At 38.1% G+C, this 22732-nt stretch overlaps 2 protein-coding genes across 2 annotated transcripts in view; one reads left to right on the forward strand and one right to left on the reverse strand.

Moving 5' to 3' along the window:
- LOC141337522 (uncharacterized) overlaps positions 1-11614 on the reverse strand; it is a 14624-nt gene extending 3010 nt beyond the window's left edge. Inside the window, exons 1-6 of the mRNA XM_073843373.1 lie at positions 11276-11614; positions 10838-11158; positions 8371-8496; positions 6109-6300; positions 5718-6017; positions 5474-5584 (exon numbers count right to left, since the gene is read on the reverse strand). Of these exons, the coding sequence (XP_073699474.1) occupies positions 5474-5584; positions 5718-6017; positions 6109-6300; positions 8371-8496; positions 10838-11158; positions 11276-11507 (1282 nt within the window). The 5' untranslated portion in view covers positions 11508-11614. The remainder of the gene's footprint in view (positions 1-5473; positions 5585-5717; positions 6018-6108; positions 6301-8370; positions 8497-10837; positions 11159-11275) is intronic.
- Positions 11615-16917: 5303 nt separating this feature from the next.
- On the forward strand, positions 16918-22210 carry LOC141343276 (SLAM family member 5-like). Its single transcript, XM_073847874.1, has 3 exons — positions 16918-17240; positions 17746-18051; positions 19411-22210. The coding sequence occupies exons 1-3, from the start codon at positions 16931-16933 to the stop codon at positions 19518-19520; spliced, it is 726 nt and encodes a 241-aa protein (XP_073703975.1). The 5' UTR covers positions 16918-16930; the 3' UTR covers positions 19521-22210.
- The last annotated feature ends 522 nt before the right edge of the window (positions 22211-22732 follow it).

Consider the following 22732-nt stretch of genomic DNA (forward strand, 5'->3'; position numbering starts at 1 on the left):
GTTGTGGACTTTCCTACTGGTGCAGGGATGTGAGGGAGGCGGAGCGAAAGTCCACAACACCAAACCCCTGACGCTGATTGGTTGGAACAATGTTTGTTTTTGCTGTGGAAAGGTTGGTAGTGCCGATTGTTTTTTTGTCATATCTCGGACCCTAGGCTGACCAGAGAGACGCGGTTTTTTCACAGACAATTTATGGGGCAGGCAGCGAGCGGATCGTGAAAAAAGGTCAGCTGAAATTGACACTTTATTTTTAGGCTAGAAATCGCTGATACAACCTTTAATGTTTTTTCTTTTTCAAACACCGAATGCAGTAAGCTACATAACTGTTGTTTTAGTAAAGCCCCTTTCACAATGCGCGCTGATTCTGGAAAATTATGGGAACGAGCGCTGTGTGAACAAAAGCCTAAACCATAAACCATAAAGGCAGTGTTGTAGTGATGATGCACGTTACCCTGCGACTCTTCACAACAAAAAAATACGTGCAAAGTGGAATGAAGCGGCGATCGGGCAGAGCCAGCTCCTCACTATCAGCGCTGAAGCACAGTTTGTTCAGGTTAGTTTCAGTTTAGTGAAACGTACGCGTCGCATTACATCTCACATCCAAACGTCACATGTCTTTATGGGTTGTGTGTAAAGCACGCACAGATTCCGGAAAACAACTGTGAATGAACCAAATCAAACAACTCCGGAACAAATCATGGGAAACATTATCCGTGTATTTACCGGAATCGCTGTGTGAAAGAGGCTGAAGTTGACGTGCCGCTGGTCTCTTATATTCACGGTGTTCTGAAGCCTGTGTAATGATGTAGTTTCGACATCTATAGACTGAACAGGATTTTCTCGACTTGTTTTCGTGTTGTTGTTGCTTAGCAATGGCATGGACCCGATGTTGTCTGGGTTTGACAAAAGGGGGGTGGGACGGTGGTTGGCGCTCGGGGCGGTGACTGAGTAGATCGGACGTCACATCGTTACGGAAGTCACAGTGGCTCGTGAAAATGAACAGCTACTTTAAAGGAACCGTATGTAAGAAATTTATGTCAGTTAATCATAAAATGGCCCTGACATGTCACTAGACATTAAGAAATCATGTTCATTTCAAATACTTATATCACTGACAACAGTGGTCCGGCCAGGATATTGTCATTTAAAAGTGAGAGTTGCAGCCCTCAACTGATGTTATTGTTATCGTTTTGTGTTTTGGTCTGAGGCGCCACCCTCCAGCTATCTACCAATCACGAAGTCAGTAGAGTTTTGTGAGACGGGTTGCCAGCTCTGTCTGCTCTAGTTACAGCTACGAACGGTGTCGGATAAAACATGTATAACGTTACAAACCTAAAAGACCTCGTTATGAATCCGAAATACGTTGTGACAAAGTCCGAAATAAAACAAGGATTGGTATAGGAGATGCCTTTGAAAGATGGAGACGGCTGAAAACGGAGAAGAATTTGAAGATTGACGCCAACGTTGCTGATTTTCTCCTGGACAAGTAAGATTCATCTATGTTTGGCTAACTTTGCTTCCGTACACAGTGGATTTTCCACGGTCGGCAGTACTAAATCCGTTCATAAAAAGCTTTATATCGCACCACTAGCAGGGTATGAAAACAATCTATGTTCCGACTGAACTGTGGTATTACAGTACATCTTTGCGAAATATTTGGCTAATCGCCAACTGTAAATTCTTGCGATACATAATTACTTCGCAAAACATCTCTTGTGAAGCATAAACATAATTAACAGAAGAAAAACAAATTACTGTGTAGGACTCGTCACTTGAAGCTCCTTGTTGCAGCCTACTCCTGCAGCTTAGCTGGCAACCTCGAGTCAGGGGGGAGCGGGAGGGGAAACACCGTTCTACAGTATTTTGAAAGTGATTGCAGTACCAGTTTTGGCCACAATCCTACATACGGTTCCTTTAAAGGTCCACTGAAGTGCCTTGAAACACGCAGCGTTCTTCTATGTGGTGACGTTCTTTTAACTGAAACAAAAACATATCGCTAAGCCCCGCCCACTAATTTTGAACAGCCAATAGCGTTCCATTTATATCTGCTCGGGGCAGAGCCGTTGAGCTCGGTAAAGCCGCATTTGTAAGCTTATGACAGCCACAGACTAATAAATTACCCCACAGATTCAATATGAAACTCTTGCTAAAACGAAATAGTGATAATAATCATGCTGAGGCTGTGTAATTTAACACATGCCGAGTCCGACCGCGCATATGAGCGCATATGATCTGCTCCGCGTCTCTGTGTAGGGGGCGGGACACTACGGACTCTAGAGAGCATTTTATTGGACAGAACGTTTGATCTGAAACTGAAGTGCGCTGTGATATCATCAAAATCCTTGATTCATATTGGCGGAAGTGACGAGAGTGTAAGTTTTGAATGCCCATATCTTGTAAAAGCGAATTTTGTCACTGCTTTGAAACACACTAGCTTATAGATAATCTTAAAACTAATATATTCATACTAAAAGCCAAAAAACTTTAATTTTGATTTCAGGGGGACTTTAAGCAGGCTGTGTGCAGTTTACTGTGGATTGACTGTTTTGAAACTCATATGGTAGTTACATAGCCCCTAGACCTCAGTTATCATGAAAAAAGCCAGGAAATTTCGATTTTGGCAATATGGGACCTTTAAAAAAATGCTATAAAACGGATGTGTAAACTTGATTAAAGACCATATTTTACTTTAACAAACTTTCTAAAAATGTTTGCCACTTTTAACTGACCTTTTTAGCTACAGGAATGTATTTTTTGGTTTGTACATTTCTAACATAATACAAATTATAAATAAATTCTAGAATGCAATTAAAATATTTCAGCATTTTAGTGAAAAGTTAAATCAAAAATGTACATAGTGTTAACAATGTCAAATTATTTAGCTTGCCTCTTTTGCTTTATTGACAGCAGCACTGGAGCTACATAAATCTGATGATCACGATTGAGAATACAATCTTGAGCTTCAATTAAATATATATATATATATATATATATATATATTAGGGCCGGGACTCGATTAAAAATTTTAATCTAATTAATTAGAGGCTTTGTAATTAATTAATCGAAATTAATCGCATTTTAATCGCATGTAAATATTTGACCTGAGAACAGTGAGAATTAAGATTTTTACATGGATTTTTAGTATACCATTGAATAATGACTGAATACATAAGTTTAAGCAACAAAATATTGTTTATTTTTGTTCAACCAAGTCCAACAGACCAGTACAATATTGCCATTAAAAGTGTAGCAAGAGGCACGTTCTTTAACGAGTCTTTCATTCCAAGAACTCTGCTCTTGTGTTTGCTTAATTATGCATTTAAACTTTAATGACCAAACCTATCATTATAAATGTTGCTGCACATGGAATATAACGCGGATAACATTTAAAAAATAGTTTTTATCAGGTTACACACTGATTATTTATCACTCAAACCCCTTTCTCTACCTGTCCGTTGGTCGCGTATATCCTCCATGTTTGTAGTTTTTTAACACTTTTTATGCGTGTTTGTAGTTCTAATCGAATCCTCGTTCACGGCGCAGTGTGTTGCGGGCAATATAAGCAGTTAAGAGTGTGCATTGATCGTTAAGTAGTAGACCATCCGGGAATCTTTGGAATACTTTTTAAACATACTACGATTTGGGACATACAATACTATTTAGGACGGACGTCTTTGGCTTGTCTGAACGCTAGTTTGTGCTCCAGTATAATCGGTCCGCCGAATCTCATCTAGTGATAAACGTTCCGCGGTGCAAAACGTATTGCGATTAAAATGCATATATATTATATTTAAAGTCACATGATCAGTATATATATATTAGGGCCGGGACTTTAACGCGTTAATTTAGATTAATTAATTACACAAAAATAACGCGTTAATTTTTTTTAACGCGTTTTAATCGCAATACGTTTTGCACCGCGGAACGTTTCTCACTAGGGCCGGGACTTTAACGCGTTAATTTAGATTAATTAATTACACAAAAATAACGCGTTAATTTTTTTTAACGCATTGTAATCGCACTTAATTTTGCACCGCGGAACGTTTCTCACTGGATGAGTTTCGGCGGACCGATTATACTGGAGCACTACCGCAGCACATCGAGCCTCAAGTATCACCTCAATGCTTTTACAGAAGGTCTACCTACCTATAGGGTACCTGCATTTCTGAGATGTAGGTTAGTATATTTCTAAATATCCCAGTGTTTCCCCTACCATTATCTTAGGGGGGCGCGTTTACAATGTCTCCTCCAAGAAAACACGGACTGGATCGCGGACTCCATTCATAAAAACCGAATTTACTATAGCGCGGAATGCCACGTAAATTCGTCGATTTTTGGATTGATAAATCAAAAGTTGGTCTGTCACTTAATTCAAATCGCGATATGGACTAGTGTCTGTCAAAACTGAAATGCAAAAAGACCGTTTTAATACGAATCCTGCATGTTCCGTTTGTATCTGTATGTATGAATGGTGGAGACGCGTTTTTTTTTTTACTACATGCATACTGACTCACGCGTGATGCTCCCGCTACTTTTTGTCTCCAAAGCTGCTGTCAGTGTCACTTTTACCGTTTCATTTGAGAAAACTAGCATCATATCATACTTTACACACAGAAACTTCACGGCAACCTGTCAAAATAAAAGTACGAAGTTCATGAAACAGAACAATATTCCTATTTAAATAATTGACAAAAAACAATATATATGATAAAAAATAAATATAACAACAAGATTAACCACTTAATTGTAGAAAAAAAATACTACAATTATTATTTAAATGTTAAATTATTATTATTTATTGATTTTAACAGCAAACCTCTGTTTGTTTGCCAAAAATTAAAGATGTTTATTTTTCATTTGATTAAAAATAAATAAATGTTTATGCTTTCATTTGATTATGAGAAAAATTAAAATACACAAGAATTTCTTAAAAAAAAAAAAAAAAGCAAAAGATTGTAAAGCCCTATTTTTCAAAATGTTAAAATGGAGAGTTTTGGACCTATTTTTTCACTAAAATAAATGTTTTCGTTATTACACAAAGTAGGGTAAAGTACCGGGAAAAAAAAAAGTATGGAAACCTAGGGGAAACACTGTATCCTATTGCTACACTTAATGGCAATATTGCACTGGTCTGTTGGACTTGGTTGAACAAAAATAAACAATATTTTTTTGTTGCTTAAGCTTATGTATTCAGTCATTATTCATTGGTATACTAAAAATCCATATGTAAAAACTTACTTCTCACTTTTCTCAGGTCAAATATTTATGTGCGATTAAAATGTGATTAATTTCGATTAATTAATTACAAAGCCTCTAATTAATTAGATTAATTTTTTTAATCGAGTCCCGGCCCTAATATATATATATATTAGTACAGCCATTTAGAGGCTACAGAAGATTTTTTGTTCAACTGTTCAAATTCAACTATTATTTACTGTTGAGGACTAAATTGAAATGTCTTTTGAGGACTTACTGCTGACTTGGTCGCTTTCAGCAGTGCCGGTGTCGTTATCTCCATTCTCTGGTTCAGTAACATCAGTGTTCAGACTGACGGAGTCTACCGCTTTGACTTTCACTGTGTCCACTTCATGTCATGGCACCACATGCAACAGCAAATATAGAAAAACATGAGTGTGCCGGTGAACATCTCAGTTCACTGAATACTGAATCTTAACACGAATATAATCCTTTCATTAAAAGACTCAAGCTGTACTCACAGCACACTGTAAACTTCTTAAATGAGACTTTATTTCTGCTGATGATTTGTAGGTGATAAACTCCAGAGTCTGTGCTTTTGGTGTTCGTGATGGTGAGAGATCCAGTCTGATCATCCATCTGCAATCTGTCTCTGAATCTCCCATTATTGCCATCAATTAAGACCTGACTGGTGTCTCCATCTCTTTTAGCTATAATGTTGTCTTCAGATCCAAAGCTCCAGAGAATCTGATCATCCTTCTGTAGTTCAACGCCAGTGTGTAGAGTGATGTCTTCTCCTTCGGAGAATTGTAGTGAGTCCACTGCATGAGCAGCCAAAACAAGAAGAAAAGTAAAGATGAGAACAAGGCTAGCGTCATTAATAATGTCATTTACATCAACAGATCTGCTCACCGTAGAGAAGATCGATGGTGAATCTTTCATCATCTTCAGGTAAGGTCTCTTGGGTCCTTAAAGGAATCTGAGAGATGAGAGACTCTTGAGGACCAAACCTCCAGAGTATTTGATCATATCGCTGTGGTTCGGCTATACCAGTGTGTAGAGGGATAGGATCTCTCTCTGTCACTTTGTTTGTTTTCATTTCATCTGTTCACATCACACAGAAAAATAAAAAAAATCTTAAATTAAATACATAACGGTCAATAAACAGACACAAATTTAAGTTTACTTGCTTAAACTTCATCTGGACAATACTGTAGTTAGAACAACTTAAAATATGTTGAGAGAACTTAAAAAGATAAGTTTTGTTAACTTTAGTTTAAGTCAAGCACTTATGCTGATGTTGAATTTTAATTTGTGTTAACGAATCACAGCAATCATTTTGTAAAAGTGTACTGCAACCATTTAGACCTCAACTGGTCTAAAGTCACATTTAACCCATATCAATTAAATAAATGTGGAAGCAGCAGCACATTTGAAATTTTAGATCTATTTTTAAAGAGGCTGATGTTAAAAGAATGATGAAATTTGTGTTTGGGAGAAGCGACCAATGTTTATAACAATTTTTTTTTGTTTGTTTTCTGGATTTTGCATGCAGTTGTCTCTCCAAAGTAATTTGATAATTTGATTAGATAAACAGGGATAACTGACTAAAATTTAAGTCACATGTCCAGAGCAGATGCAGCAAGAAAAGTGAAGTTGACGTGAAAAGAATAGAGACTGCTAAATTGATTTATAATATGTGATGCAGCTTCTGAAAAAGCTTTGATAATGCATCGTGCATTAACATATTAAAAGTTGTTTTTAAAGAAACAGAGAACCATAACCAGAATTTAAAGGGCACCTATTATGCAAAATACAGCTTTACATATTGTTTGAACATAAATGTGCATTAGCAGTGTGCACAAAACCACCCTATATTAATAAAACCCCCTGCTCATTTTTTTAAATCCCCATAAATCATAAGCAGTGTCTCAGAACTAGTCATTTGCAGACTGTGTAAAATGTGAGGTCACATTTTACAAGCCCCACCCACGACTGACACTGAACACTGGCGTATTAGCAGAGACCCCGCCCTGATGAGCCACGCACAATCTGCCATGTTTATTTTCACACTAGAGCATTTAAAAGTAGCATTCAAGTACGAAATCCTCACCAGCCAGTCCTGAAATCATACCCCCAAACTGTTTATGGAGGAAGGGGCCAATGTTTTTTGGCTGCTTGGTATCAGTCACGACTAGAACCCTTTTTCTTAGGCTAAGTTTACTCAAGTTTTTCCCTTGCATTTTTAAAAAGTTTCACGTATACATTAAACTATTTTCAAAGCGATTCACCTTTACACATATCCATGAAAACTGCCATAAATGCTGTATTGCGTATGCCAGGCCAGTTATTGGTGCGCTGTTCGTTTGCGCTTTCTTTTCTCGTGTCATGCATTTTCAAAGATTTTTTTTTATTTTGGGGGTTTATACAGAAACGATAACGGTGGCATTTTCAAAAACTTGCACTTTGAAACCCGTCTGCAAAATAATGCTTTTTTAGTCCCCAAAACTGTGTTTTCATGTAAATGAATGGGCAAAACACATTTGACTGAAAACTTTGTTGTGTAAACTGAGCTGTCAGGTGATGTGACCCTCCAAGACAAACAAATTATGTACATAACGTATAAAGTAAGTGCATTCATATTCATATAATAAATTCTAAGTAGAATACCATTTAGCATTTTAGAGCTCCCTATTGGCAAATTTAGTAACATGTCAGGATAGCTTAGTAGAGCATTAAACATACTGGATTACACATACTGGATTCAGTGCGAAGTGAAAAGGTTCTTTGTTTTATTGTCTTTTGTTGTGTCGCAGGAAGTGAGATGCAAATGAGAAAGCTGTATTTCAGTTCCTTTAATCATTTATGCATGACATATTCAAAATTATATTATATTGATTGAAGCGTTACAATTAACTACAACTTTTGCCTCAAACTCCTGATTTGCTGCTTTTTAATTAGTTAGTTAGGTAGTTGTTATGTTTAGGTATAGGGTAGGATTAAGAGATCTAAAATACAGTCTAAAATAAGGCATCAATATGTACTAATAACAACCAATGTGCAAATTTGATAATAACTAGTTAATAGAGAACTGGTCCCTAATAAAGTGTTACCCTAAATTATTTCCTTTTAAGTCATTTAAGTATAGGAGACTTAATTTTGTGATAGACTTACTCCTTAGCCTTAAGGACTTCCGGCGATAGTAAGACACACCGGCAAATGCAGCTGCAGCAGCAACAAGCAGCATACAAATACAGATCACTGCTACAGCTCCTGGAGATAGACCTGGTTCAGGAACAGCTAGAGAGAGACAGAGACAGTCATCCATGTGAGTCTAGTTTTACATTGTTTTACAAATCCTGACAACAGTTTCAAGTCATTTCCCACAAAAAGAAGCATGAATACAAATCATAAACATTAAAATCTCTTTGCATTTTCTACAATAACATTACCATAGAATAAAAAAAAAAGTCTCTTAAAGGTGTCATAGAAAGGAAAACTGTATTTACCTTGGCATAGTTAAATAATAAGAGTTCAGTACATGGAGTCTCAAACACCACCATTTCCTCCTTCTTATATAATTCTGATGTTTGCAAAAGACCACCGAAAAATAGTTCAATTCCAACAGAAGACAGACTATTACGCATTAGTCCCGATCGTTAATAGTTACGGCCCCAACATTTGCATCGCCCAATCATCATTAACGTCAGCACATCAGTAAAATAAGGCGAGCCACTAAAGGGACACGGTTAGCTTAATGTTAGCGGTAGCCTGTTACATTGCAGTACATAGGATTTCACTGACCACATAAACAGAGAGATGACTGCGCTGACGATGGCGAATGATTTACAGATCTTGAGCATCACTCACAAGCACCTGAACTTATGTGGTAAGTACTTGTGCCGCTGCAGTATAACTTTACACAGAGCACATGCGATCACAATAGTGAGAGTAAAATGTTGCGGATTCAAAACGGCAGATTCAACAAAACACATATTAAAAGCGGCTAGAGCTCCGTAATTAAAAATATATTTTCTATGTGCTAGCTATTGAGATGAGCCGCTCTGTGAAACAGCCAATCAGAGCAGAGCTCCTCATTAATATTCACAAACATTCCAAATAAGGCGATAACAGAGCATTTCATTTCTAGGGACAAATCCTAGGATTGTAAATGGACCTGTAAAACCGTTTCTGGAGAATTTTTGTCTTTTCCTATGCCATATACCTTCTATGTAGATGTCAGAAATAGGGTTGGGAATCGAAAATCGATTCCGATTCTGGAATCGGATACTTAAGATAAAGAATCGGATACTTGTTATAATATTAAAATTTCGATTCCTCGTTTCGATTCCTGGTTGCATTTTTTCCATCTAGTGATCTGCCAGGACCTTCAGCGCGTGCAATCTGCCAGGACTTTACGTGGTAATGTAAACATCAGTCGAAAAGATGGATCACGGTAAGCGTTTAAAAGTGTGTCTACGCTTTGTAAAAACCGAAGACAAATCTACCGCTGCACGCAAACTTCATCTTAGAGATCTGCAAGGGATGGATTTTAGTCCTGCGCCCGCCCACTCCAGAAGGAATATATGTTATTTCGTCCCGCAAAAGCCCACATAAAAGTCACTTATACCCCCGCGGGAAGACAGGTATCTACTTCATCTCTTGGCTGCATGAAACAAACCCTCCCGGTAATGTTAAGGCAAAGATGACCAGAGTAATAGTAACGAACTCGCGCGTGCCTAATGTATTCATTCTTGTATATCGGAGTCGTACATTAGGCACGCATAAGTCCGCTGTTGATTCACAAACTATTCATGCTTTCGGTGCTCTGATCCATAGTATTTTTGCGTGAAATTTCAAAATATTTGCATAGTTTTCAAAATGAATGTCCTGTGAGTTTTTTATAATGAATGCTTACCCATAGAGGTGGATCTTGTAAGGGTCAGTGGTGTTTAAGCACATATGAGCACCAGCATAAACAGATTTACAATGTATTTACTGTATTTTTCATTTATATGTTTATTTTATAATAAATACAAACAATAGATATTCAGTCACTTAAGAAAGAGTACTCTGAAGTTGTGAAGAATGTCTGAATTAAATAATTTAGGTGCTTTAAATCTGTGTGTATTCATGTTAAAAAGTTAGAGCAGAGGATTTTCTTTTAAATTCAAAAGTATAGCTTTAATTTAAAGTTTGTTTGATTTTTTTTTATAACATGCAGGAGAAAAATAAAAAGGCAAAACTAATGTTTAGGTTAATAAAAAAGGTTAAAAAATAAACACCTTTAGAGGAAATGTCAGGCATAGGGGGGGCCTTGCAAAACTGACCCGAGAAGAAGGGGGACCTGATATAAAAAAGGTTGAGAACCCCTGTAATAAAATAATATGTTGCAAGCTAGCACTGAAAATAAACATGTTTAATATATTAATGTTTGACTTTTGTGTTTGTTGTTTTTTTTTTTTTTTTTTACTAAATCGGAATCGAAACTGGGAATCGAAAAGAATCGGAATCGATAAGTGGAATCGGAATCGGAATCGAAATCGATAAAATTCAAACGATACCCACCCCTAGTCAGAAACCAATTAAAAATATTGTATCAATGCATTCTATGGCACCTTTAAAATGCAAATGTACTCACTGACAAAAACACTGTATCTCTTGTAGGAGGTCCCTTTACTGTTGGTGATCTGTAGTTGATAAACTCCTGTATCTGTGGATCTGCTGTCCATGATGGTCAGAGATCCAGTCCGATCATTTAGCTGTAGTCTATCTCTCAATCTCTCATCATCACTATATGAGATCTTTTGGAGAGGTCTGTTGATTTCAGCCATGAAAATGTCTGGACTCAAAGGTCCGAACATCCACAGCATCACATCATCTTTCTGGAGTTCATTGACACCGGTCTCCAAAGTGACAGATTCTCCCTCTTTCGAGTTTGTTATACCAGCAAAAAACACATCTGGAGAGCAAACAGGAACCATTTTTTTAATTATCACTGATTTATCACATTTTATGAGAGTCCATCTTAGTATGAGGATACATAACTAAAACTAAGAGCTCTGAACTGAAAACTCACCATGGACAGCCAGACTGAAGGACATGTACGAGGTCTCGTTCCTGATGATCTTTAGCTGAAAATCTCCAGAGTGTTTGGTCCCGATGTCCCTGATGCTCAGAGATCCCGTCTGATTGTCCAGCTGCAGTCTGCCTCTGAATCTCTCATCGTCAACATCATAAAGTGAAATCTGCTGACTTTTCCCATTGAGTTTAGCAATAATAGACCCCTGAGATCCATACATCCACATCATCAGATCAATATTGCTTGTTTCCGTAACACTAGTGTGAAAAGTAACAGAATCTCCTTCCAAAACGGACACTTTCTTTCCTTCAGCTGCCTCACCGAACACACCTGTGAACAGGAACAGTCCCTCAAAGATTAATCCTCCATAAGGCTGATATCAGTAAGCAGATCCTACATTTGTGTTTTAACTGCAACTGTGCAAATTATTAGAGGTCAAATACATATTTAGAGACAGTTGGAGAGTCTTGGTACTCGGTTTGGATTAGAGGAGTCTGTACAAATGTCAAAGAGCTCTAATCATCCTGAATAACTGCATGTGAAGTCGATGAAATAAATAATAAATATAAAAATACAAATATTTCCTCAAAAATGGGGCGAGTCAGACTCAAGTCGGGTCCAAATGGGTCGAGTCCGAGTCCAACTAAACACTACTGTTTTTCAGTATCTTAACCTTGTTTTCACCTTTGCAACTAGAATAAGGCAATGACAATTTAAATGAAAAAAAAAAAAAAAAAAGCAAACCTATTGCATATTACCATTTGGCTTATTGATTTCACACCATCTCATAATTAGTGTCCTGTTCAGCAAACTTAAGGTCATAAAACAGAAGTTATAGCTTATATTTTGTAACATGTTTCAGAGTGAAACAGCTTTTAGAATGTGAATAATTATAGGGCAAATCAGTAAGGAAAATCAGTTAGGAGTCTAATCAAAAATGTTTTTAATACACAAATACAAGGAAGTAATTTTATTTCATTATATTTACTTCATTTTCAAATATCTGCAGAATTTTTAAATATTAATTTACAGCAATTCATAACCCTTTTTAAGATCTGCAAAAACAAAATAAACAGTAATGGGATTGGACAATGTAAAGTAGAATATTAAGCCATAAAATGGCATGATTTCAAATTCAGATACAGTTTCACACAAAAACAAAATATGTTACACTATGGCATTTCATCCTTTATAACATTAAAAGGGATAACTTGAGTATATAATTTATTATATTTATTTAAAACTTAAATATTACTGTACTTGTTTAAATCTTTAGAAGACACCTTAATTTTTTTAATTTACAACTTTGTGATTGCTGCATAAAAACATGGGTTTAATTATTGCAATCATTTGACCATAAATAGTAGGGGTGAAACGATATGCCTAGGTCACGATACAGTACGTATCCCAATATTGGGTTCACGATATGATACGTATCACGACATTCTCGAGTCCGAGTCAAAATGCATCCGAGTCCATGACAAGTCAGAGTCCGCTAAAAATTGTACTCGAGTCCGAGTTCCCCAACTCTACAAACTACCAACACACATTAATGTGCAAACAACATGGAAAAGTTAGTTTTGCATCCGATGACCCCTTTAATAACAAGGACTATGAAACAATAAAGTCTTGTCATAAAGTTTTACACCATACTGGCCTATATGGGAGAATTTTGCCCCTAGGTTGAGTTCTGCAAGTTAACTTAGGAGGGCAGCAATACGCCGTTGATGCGTCTAGTCTGCAGCAAATGTCAGAAGAAAAAGATGAAGTAGAATTAAGTACTGCTTCTTTAAGGCAGAACACACTCTCTTACGTCCTCATTGAAGAAGTTGATAGAAGGAGCGCGAGCTGTGAACATCACATGTATGCATGTAAAGCCTGTTTATATTTCTGTTGCTCTTAGTCTGTTTATTTCTGGTGAGTAACGCAGTTGTTAGTCGAGTGGTTTTGCAAACTACACCATGTGTGCGTATGATTGACTACGCTGGTAATAAAGAACCACTGTGGAATATCAGACACCCGAGTCTTACTCTTGGCTACAGCTACTCAGACAAGCTATCCGGCCTCCCTGATTAAAGCGTTACAGTGGTTTTCAGCTTCACAGAACCGGCAGCCTGCAGAATTGTTTAAGATAAAGTAACACTCACCATCCAAAAATACCAGGAACAACAAGAATAAAACAGTGTTCTTCATTTTGCAGTATGGTTCAGTGAAATCTACTTTTTCATGATCTCACTGTGAAGGAATCTGCTCTGTTGCTGAATGTTCCTAAACCGAACAATAGAGTTGATCACAACTGTCAGAACATCACCCACATGCATACTTCTTTTTCCGCGTCCCGCCCTGTCTTGCGCGCGCACCTTTAACGTGCTTCCTCCCTTCACGTGCTTCCTCCCTTTCTTTTTAGATTATGGGAGGCACTTTCGGTTTCACTCAGTTCCATAACGAGACTGAAACAGATCCTTTTAATTTAAATAAAAAGTTGCACTACAAATAATCAGTCTGAATGAATGTTCTTAAATGTTCATATGCCGTTTAGGTTCAGGAGAACAAAACGTAACATCAATTTAACACCACAATAAACCACAAAACGAAAGTGAGCGGCAGCCCCTCACGGAAGACTGCCAAGAGCAAAGCACAAACTAAAATGAGCCAAGCTCATGTGTTTTATATTTTTATAGTCGGGGAGAGCGAGGTAAGTTGTCACACTTTTCACACTGTCTAACTTTTACTAAGCACCATACATCACAATGTAATGTCTTACCAAATGAAAGAAGGAAGTCTCGGGCGCGTACAGTATGATGTATTCATTACATTTTCATATCTTATCTCATTGCGGACTTGTAGACCGTTGAATGAAGAACGTGTGCAATTTGCCCCATCGGCAGGTAAATTGTCACTAGATTATCTAAAAATAAGAACATAACTACTTAATTGATTTTAATTGTTAAATTCAAACCAAAACTGGAAATATTAACAATTATGCCTAGAAAATTTGTAAAACATAAATAAATAAATAAAATAATAATAATAATAATAATAATAATAATAATAATAATAATAAAATATATATACAGGTCCTTTTCAAAAAATTAGCATATTGTGATAAAGTTCATTATTTTCTGTAATGTACTGATAAACATTAGACTTTCATATATTTTAGATTCCTTACACACATTTGAAAGTAGTTCTAGCCTTTTATTGTTTTAATATTGATGATTTTGGCATACAGCTCATGAAAACCCAAAATTCCTATCTAAAAAAATTAGCATATTTCATCCGACCAATAAAAGAAAAGTGTTTTTAATACAAAAAAAGTCAACCTTCCAATAATTATGTTCAGTTATGCACTCAATACTTGTTCGGGAATCCTTTTGCAGAAATGACTGCTTCAATGCGGCGTGGCATGGAGGCAATCAGCCTGTGGCACTGCTGAGGTGTTATGGAGGCCCAGGATGCTTCGATAGCGGCCTTAAGCTCATCCAGAGTGTTGGGTCTTGCGTCTCTCAACTTTCTCTTCACAATATCCCACAGATTCTCTATGGGGTTCAGGTCAGGAGAGTTGGCAGGCCAATTGAGCACAGTAATACCATGGTCAGTAAACCATTTACCAGTGGTTTTGGCACTGTGAGCAGGTGCCAGGTCGTGCTGAAAAATGAAATCTTCATCTCCATAAAGCTTTTCAGCAGATGGAAGCATGAAGTGCTCCAAAATCTCCTGATAGCTAGTTGCATTGACCCTGCCCTTGATAAAACACAGTGGACCAACACCAGCAGCTGACATGGCACCCCAGACCATCACTGACTGTGGGTACTTGACACTGGACTTCAGGCATTTTGGCATTTCCCTCTCCCCAGTCTTCCTCCAGACTCTGGCACCTTGATTTCCCAATGACATGCAAAATTTGCTTTCATCCGAAAAAAGTACTTTGGACCAGTGTTTTATCAAGGGCATCAGAGGTAAAACATGATATAAATCCTGCTCAGTTTCTCGCAAAAAAAATCAAAATAAAATAAAAATTGATGTCTTAGGACATCAATGTATCGTCACGAGCCGCAGGGTTTAATTTGGATTTGTCTGTGCATGTTTTTTTGTTTTTTTTTGACTTTTAAAGGTTTGGTGCCCATCCACTGCCATTATATGACTGACAGACTGCAACGGTTTGAGTTAAAAATCTTTGTTTGTGTTCTACTGAAGAAACAAAGTCACCTACATCTCCACTAAACAAAACGCTATTTGCTATGCAAAAAAGGGGGTGGGACTGTTGAATATGTCCACCCTGTCTTCTTGTTTCAGTTGAAATTCTGTCAAATGTGTTCCAAAGCAGTTTCAGTGGACCTTTAATAGAACTTTAGCAACTGCCCCTACTGTCGTTTTGCTTTTTGATAGAAATAAAGAGCCTTTATTATAGCTGGAAAATGAATGCTACAATTCTAATTTGAAAGCGTAATTAATTATTATTACTATTGTAATGATATTGTCAGATAGATAGATAGATAGATAGATAGATAGATACATAGATAGATAGGATATAAGATAGGATAGATAGGAATCTGTTCCAATTGATCACCATATCAGCTTACATAGACATGCAAATAACAATTAATAGCAATGTTTTGTTCTTATTTGTAGCTTCCATCATAGTGCACCAGAGGGCAGAAATGAGCTGATAAAATGACCAGAACATTTCAGAGCAAGAACTGAAAGGGTAAAAAAGTATTCATTTGAGCTTAGTGTTTGTGAGCTCCCACATTTTAGGGATTAAATAAATGGAATCATCAACGGAATATCAAACAGAAGGTTCAGGGTCTTCATGTTTATTATAGGATCACCTTAAAATATATCCAATGAGAACATTTCAGATGCTTATTGTATTCCAGCTGTCTGTATCTGTATACATACAAGTAAAAATAAGGCAAGAACCTTTTTGTTTAAATGGTTCCATAAAGAACCTTTAACATCTGAAGACACCTTTCTGTTTTACAATAGGTTTTTTGTGGCCAAAGAAGGTTCTTTAGATTATAAAAAGGTAAAAAAAAAAAAAAGGATGGTTCTTTAAGAAACCTTCATGGTTCTTTTTGGAACAAAAAAAAAACAGTCCTTCTATGGCATCGCTGTGAAAAACCATTTTGAACAGCTTTATTTTTAAGAGTATATGTCAAGTTTGGAACAGGATGATAGTGTAATGTCACATATTATTTCGTTTTATGAAGCACGCAGCTTGAAGGTGCCATAGAAGTGAGAGTGAGAGACTGACTGAGGTGTTCAGGCTAGAATACTTTCATGCTTTATGCATGCAGTTGCTATATATAACCTCCCTAGCAAATAAGGAACCACACATCCGCTTGTTTAGAGAGATGTGTAACTGCATTAACGCCTCAGAGAGTTGCTATTCACTCTTGTGGAGTATTATTACCTCCCACATTTGAATATAATGTCTCACATGTTTGTTTATATTTTTCTGTGTTTGTGGCGCCTAGTTGGTAAGTTATGTTTTTTACCTCAGTTTTTAGTATGACAACATATACATATACATATACATTGATCAAAAATGAACTAAATGTATATACACAGTGACAACTATTAAATTATTGTATACAAATATGTATTCACACATGTTTTCAAGGTGTGTCTGGTGTTGAGACAGATCAAATGAAGTCAGCAGAAGTGATGGAGGGGGATTCTGTCACTCTACACACCAATCTGACTGAAATACAAGGCGATGATCTGATTCTCTGGACGTTTGGACCTAAAGACACGCACATAGCTAAAATCAATAAAGCACACAATGAGATATTTCACGACGGTGTTGATGGGAGATTCAGAGACAGACTGAAGCTGGACAATCAGACCGGATCGCTCACCATCACAAACACCAGCACAGAACACTCTGGACCTTATAAAATAGAAATCGTCTCTGAAAATCAGGTCTTAATCAAGACTTTCAGCGTTACTGTCTATGGTACGTGGAGAAGTACACTGTTATTTGTCCTGTTCTTCTTAAAAAGTATTAAACAATCACATTGAATTCCTGCAAAAGCATTTATATGTTTGAAAAGGGGTAAGATGACCCACTAGACCACTTGTATTTATTCATTTCTTATTGTTCCTTTCCTAGATTAGAACTAATGTCAAACCTGGCTCAGCGTACACTGTAAAAAAGTTTTAACCAGTTTCAACTTAAAAACTTAAGTTTAGCAGCTTCCTTAAACGTTTAAGTTAAATCAACTTAAGTAATTTAAACTCACAAGTGGAATCAACTCATTTTTATTGTAATAAGTTGAAATGACTTGTAGTTTTAAGCTGATTTAACTTAAAAATATAAGGCAGCTGCTGAACTTAGATTTTTAAGTTGAATCTGGTGAAAACTTTTTACAGTGTACTTAAAAAAAGAGACTTTTTCAAAAATGTGAATCTATTCTGAGACAGACTTAGAAACTTTCTGATTACTCTCTCATATTTTCCAGCTTTTCTTTCCATTCCTGTCATCACAAGTTACTCTCCATCATCATCTGAAAGATCAGAAAGCTCCAGATGTGTGTTGCTGTGTTCAGTGGGGAATGTGACATATGTGACTCTCTCCTGGTACAAAGGAAACAGTTTACTATCCTCCATCAGTATCCCGCAGCTCAACACCACCATCTCTCTACATCTGGAGGTGGAATATCAGGATAACAACACCTACAGCTGTGTGCTGAACAATCCCATCAGTCATCAGGCTCAACATCTCAACATCTCGGACTTTTGTCAACCAGAGGAAAGTTCTTGTATTTGTAAGTATAAGTTTTTATTTGCTTCTTTTACAGATCGTCTGTTGGTTTCTGGAGACAACTGAAGTCAGATCTCAGTAACCAAAAAGTATTTCAGTGATTCTGGTTTCAGTACATTTTCCATTTATTGATTCCGGTTCCATTATGATTCCATTCATGTTTATTTTACTTAAAAATCTTAGGTCTTACGTAGCACGGGTATATTTGTAACAATAGCCAAAATTACATTGTATGGGTCCAAATTATACATTATTCGTTTGCCAAAAATCATTAGGATATTAAGTAAAGATCAAGTTCCATGAAGATATTTTGTAAATGTCATTCGGTAAATATATTAAAACTAAGCAATATGCATAGCTAAGAACTTAACTTGGACTTTAAAGGGAGTTTTCTCAATATTTTGCTTTTTTGAACCCTAAGACTCCAGATTTTCAAATAGTTGTATCTCAAAAGCTTATTTATTCAGCTTTCAGGTGATATATACAGTGAGGTCAATAAGTATTTGATCACCCTGTGATTTTGCAAGTTCTCTTGCTTAGAAATCTTGTTTGTTAACAAAGGCTTATGTACCAAATATTAAGATGTTTTCACTCAAGTGTTCAAATACTTATCTGACACAGTAATTCACAAATAAACTGTTAAAAAAATCATACAATGTGATTTCCGGATTTTTATTTTTAGATTATATCTCTCACAGTGGAAATGCACCTATACTGAAAATTGTAGACCCCTCCATGATTTCTAAGTAAGAGAACTTGCAAAATCACAGGGTCATCAAATACTTGTTGACCTCACTGTAAATCTCAATTTTTAAAAAAAATAACCCTTTTTACTGGATTTGTGGTCAAGGGTTACTTATTTGGAAAACAATGTTTATTGCATTTATTGCTCGGACATATGGGACTCTGGAACACAATTTCTCTTTTATGCCAAATATCATTAGGATATTAAGTAAAGATCATGTTCCATGGATATATTTTGTAAATTTCCTACCGTACATATATCAAAACCTATTTTTTAATTAGTAATATGCATTGAACTTCATTATTGACAAAATGGTTCACAGGTTCACACGCATCGGTTTGCATATTTATTGTTGCATGCAATCAGAGAGAAAGCAGTTTATCTTAATACAGCATACATTTCAAAGAAACACATGTCGAGAACTGTAAACAGAACTGAAATTCATAAGTCACTGACAGAAAGTCAGTTTATGGAACCAGTATTAAATAACCAAACCACTTCCCAACCCTGACATACTTTTGTCAGTTTTTTTTTTTTTTTTTTTTTTTTTTTTTAACTGAGTACAAACGTATGGTTAAAGAATAGAAGAGTAAATAGATTTTTGTTTTCCTCATTTAGATTGTGTCTACGGTTCGACTGAAGCTGTGATCCGATTGGCCAGCTCGGTTCTGGTGGGAGTGGCTATTGTTGCTGTGCTGATTTTTGACATCAGATCCAGAAGAGTTTGACAAGAGATCAAATACGTCAGAATAACTTCTCTGATAAGTCATGTTTCTCCATTTACATTTTTATGCATGACATCTCCTAAAAAATGAAAAATGCAGAAATGACACATTTATCTGTTTGCAAAAAAATCTATTTATGTATCATGTCACTCTGTGTGCGGTTGTCATGATCTGGGCTGTGGGGTTTCCCTCAGCCACCTGAGGTCGCTGTTTTCCCTTCCCTCCACTGCACTTCCCTAATTGTACACTCCTGTCTTGTCATTAGCACTGATTACACTCACACCTGCTCACTATTATCAGGTCTATAAGAAGTCTCATTTCACACTGCTCTTTCTGGCTGCATTGTCTTCTGTGTGGTTTGTTTCTGTGTTTCTGATCCCGGCTCTAGACCTTGTTCTTGTTTTGTTCTTTTGAGTTTAAGTTGTGTGTGCCGTGTTGGCCTTTGGTTTTTGCTTTGTTTGTTTATTTGTTTAATTAAAACTGCTTACCTGCACCTGGACCCAGATCTCCTCCTTCTCATTCGTGACAGAATGCAGCCAGCTAAAATGGGTCCAGCGGGGAGGAATTTTTTTTCAAGGAGGCGGCGTCCCCCCCGTTCTGTTCCCGAGACGGCGGGGATGTCCTTCGAGGCGGCGTCGGCCGCTCGTTTTGAATGCATCTACGCCTGCCTGGCGGCGATGGATGCCCGTAGCGCCGAGGCTGCGCGGAAGCGCCCCTGCTTTGCGGCGGGGATAGAGATGCTGTTTCGCGGGAAGGTGGCGGCGTCCACTATCTCGGTCCCCGATGCGGCGGCGACCGCTCTCGCTGTTCCCGATGCGGCGGCGACCGCTCTCGCTGTTCCTGATGCGGTGGCGACCGCTCTCGCTATTCCTGATGCGGCGGTGACCGCTCTCGCTATTCCTGATGCGGCGGTGAACGCTGGTGATGTTCCCGAAGCGGCGGTGACTGCGCTGCACGGGCCTGGCCCGCCGTCCCTCCCCCTGATTTGCCTTCCCCCGTTCCTCCACCCTCCAGACTTGTGGAATGTCTGGGAGCCGTTCCGTGGGGAGGGGGTAGTGTCATGATCTGGGCTGTTGGGTTTCCCTCAGCCACCTGAGGTCGCTGTTTTCCCTTCCCTCCACTGCACTTCCCTAATTGTACACTCCTGTCTTGTCATTAGCACTGATTACACTCACACCTGCTCACTATTATCAGGTCTATAAGAAGTCTCATTTCACACTGCTCTTTCTGGCTGCATTGTCTTCTGTGTGGTTTGTTTCTGTGTTTCTGATCCCGGCTCTAGACCTTGTTCTTGTTTTGTTCTTTTGAGTTTAAGTTGTGTGTGCCGTGTTGGCCTTTGGTTTTTGCTTTGTTTGTTTATTTGTTTAATTAAAACTGCTTACCTGCACCTGGACCCAGATCTCCTCCTTCTCATTCGTGACAGAATGCAGCCAGCTAAAATGGGTCCAGCGGGGAGGAATTTTTTTTCAAGGAGGCGGCGTCCCCCCCGTTCTGTTCCCGAGACGGCGGGGATGTCCTTCGAGGCGGCGTCGGCCGCTCGTTTTGAATGCATCTACGCCTGCCTGGCGGCGATGGATGCCCGTAGCGCCGAGGCTGCGCGGAAGCGCCCCTGCTTTGCGGCGGGGATAGAGATGCTGTTTCGCGGGAAGGTGGCGGCGTCCACTATCTCGGTCCCCGATGCGGCGGCGACCGCTCTCGCTGTTCCCGATGCGGCGGCGACCGCTCTCGCTGTTCCTGATGCGGTGGCGACCGCTCTCGCTATTCCTGATGCGGCGGTGACCGCTCTCGCTATTCCTGATGCGGCGGTGAACGCTGGTGATGTTCCCGAAGCGGCGGTGACTGCGCTGCACGGGCCTGGCCCGCCGTCCCTCCCCCTGATTTGCCTTCCCCCGTTCCTCCACCCTCCAGACTTGTGGAATGTCTGGGAGCCGTTCCGTGGGGAGGGGGTAGTGTCATGATCTGGGCTGTTGGGTTTCCCTCAGCCACCTGAGGTCGCTGTTTTCCCTTCCCTCCACTGCACTTCCCTAATTGTACACTCCTGTCTTGTCATTAGCACTGATTACACTCACACCTGCTCACTATTATCAGGTCTATAAGAAGTCTCATTTCACACTGCTCTTTCTGGCTGCATTGTCTTCTGTGTGGTTTGTTTCTGTGTTTCTGATCCCGGCTCTAGACCTTGTTCTTGTTTTGTTCTTTTGAGTTTAAGTTGTGTGTGCCGTGTTGGCCTTTGGTTTTTGCTTTGTTTGTTTATTTGTTTAATTAAAACTCCTTATCTGCACCTGGACCCAGATCTCCTCCTTCTCATTCGTGACAGAGGTTTAATAAACTTATCAAACTTTAAACTTATTGCACGACAGTGCTTTAGTTCAGATTTTCCAAAAAGTATGTTGTGACATTTTTCGTCTTACATGCATAAACTGATTCACAGAAGCCATTCGGTTCACAGTAATGCTTGAGGATCACAGAAGTTCCTTTCCTTATTTATACACAAGTTTTTGGTCAATACAAAAAAATATCTATCTATCTATCTATCTATCTATCTATCTATCTATCTATCTATCTATAATATTAATAAAAATATATTGGCCTTGCCGCACAAAAACATACTAAATGTAGATGTATTATTTAGTTGTGATGCCTGTATTAATATATTCATTATTCATATTATAGACAGAACCAAATATGTTCTTGTAGTTCAGTAGTAAGAAATTAGTTATAAACTTATAAATCTGTTGAACATATTTCAGAATGTACAATGTCTATCAATAAATTACCAATTTAAAAGTCTATTGTGTTGCAGTGATCATTACTATAGGGACTTATTTTGGTTGCCAAAACACAAAACCTTAAATGCCCTGTAGAGTACAAACACAAATACCCAGTGTAGCATCTGCCGAATTAGTTTTGCCAATATCCTATTATTACAGCCTCACGTGTGGGTGCTGTTTCTTTCATTTGAGGCTGCTGAAAATGGACGTGTGACATGAGAGTGTGAGAAAGTGTCAGTTGCGTGAGTCTTATACATAATATGTCAGAGTTGGTGACACTAGCAGCTCTACAGTGATCATCATCTAGCTTCATTCAGTTCAACTCAGTTTTCAACAATCACCTCATCAAGTTTAGTCAGAAATCTTAATGTAATCTTCAATGTCCAACGGACTTTCAAAAAGACCACATTGCAAAAACCGCTCAATCTTGCGGGTTTGCATTGC

This window comes from Garra rufa, chromosome 1 (genome assembly GCF_049309525.1).
Source record: "Garra rufa chromosome 1, GarRuf1.0, whole genome shotgun sequence".
In the NCBI taxonomy this organism is placed as follows: domain Eukaryota; kingdom Metazoa; phylum Chordata; class Actinopteri; order Cypriniformes; family Cyprinidae; genus Garra; species Garra rufa.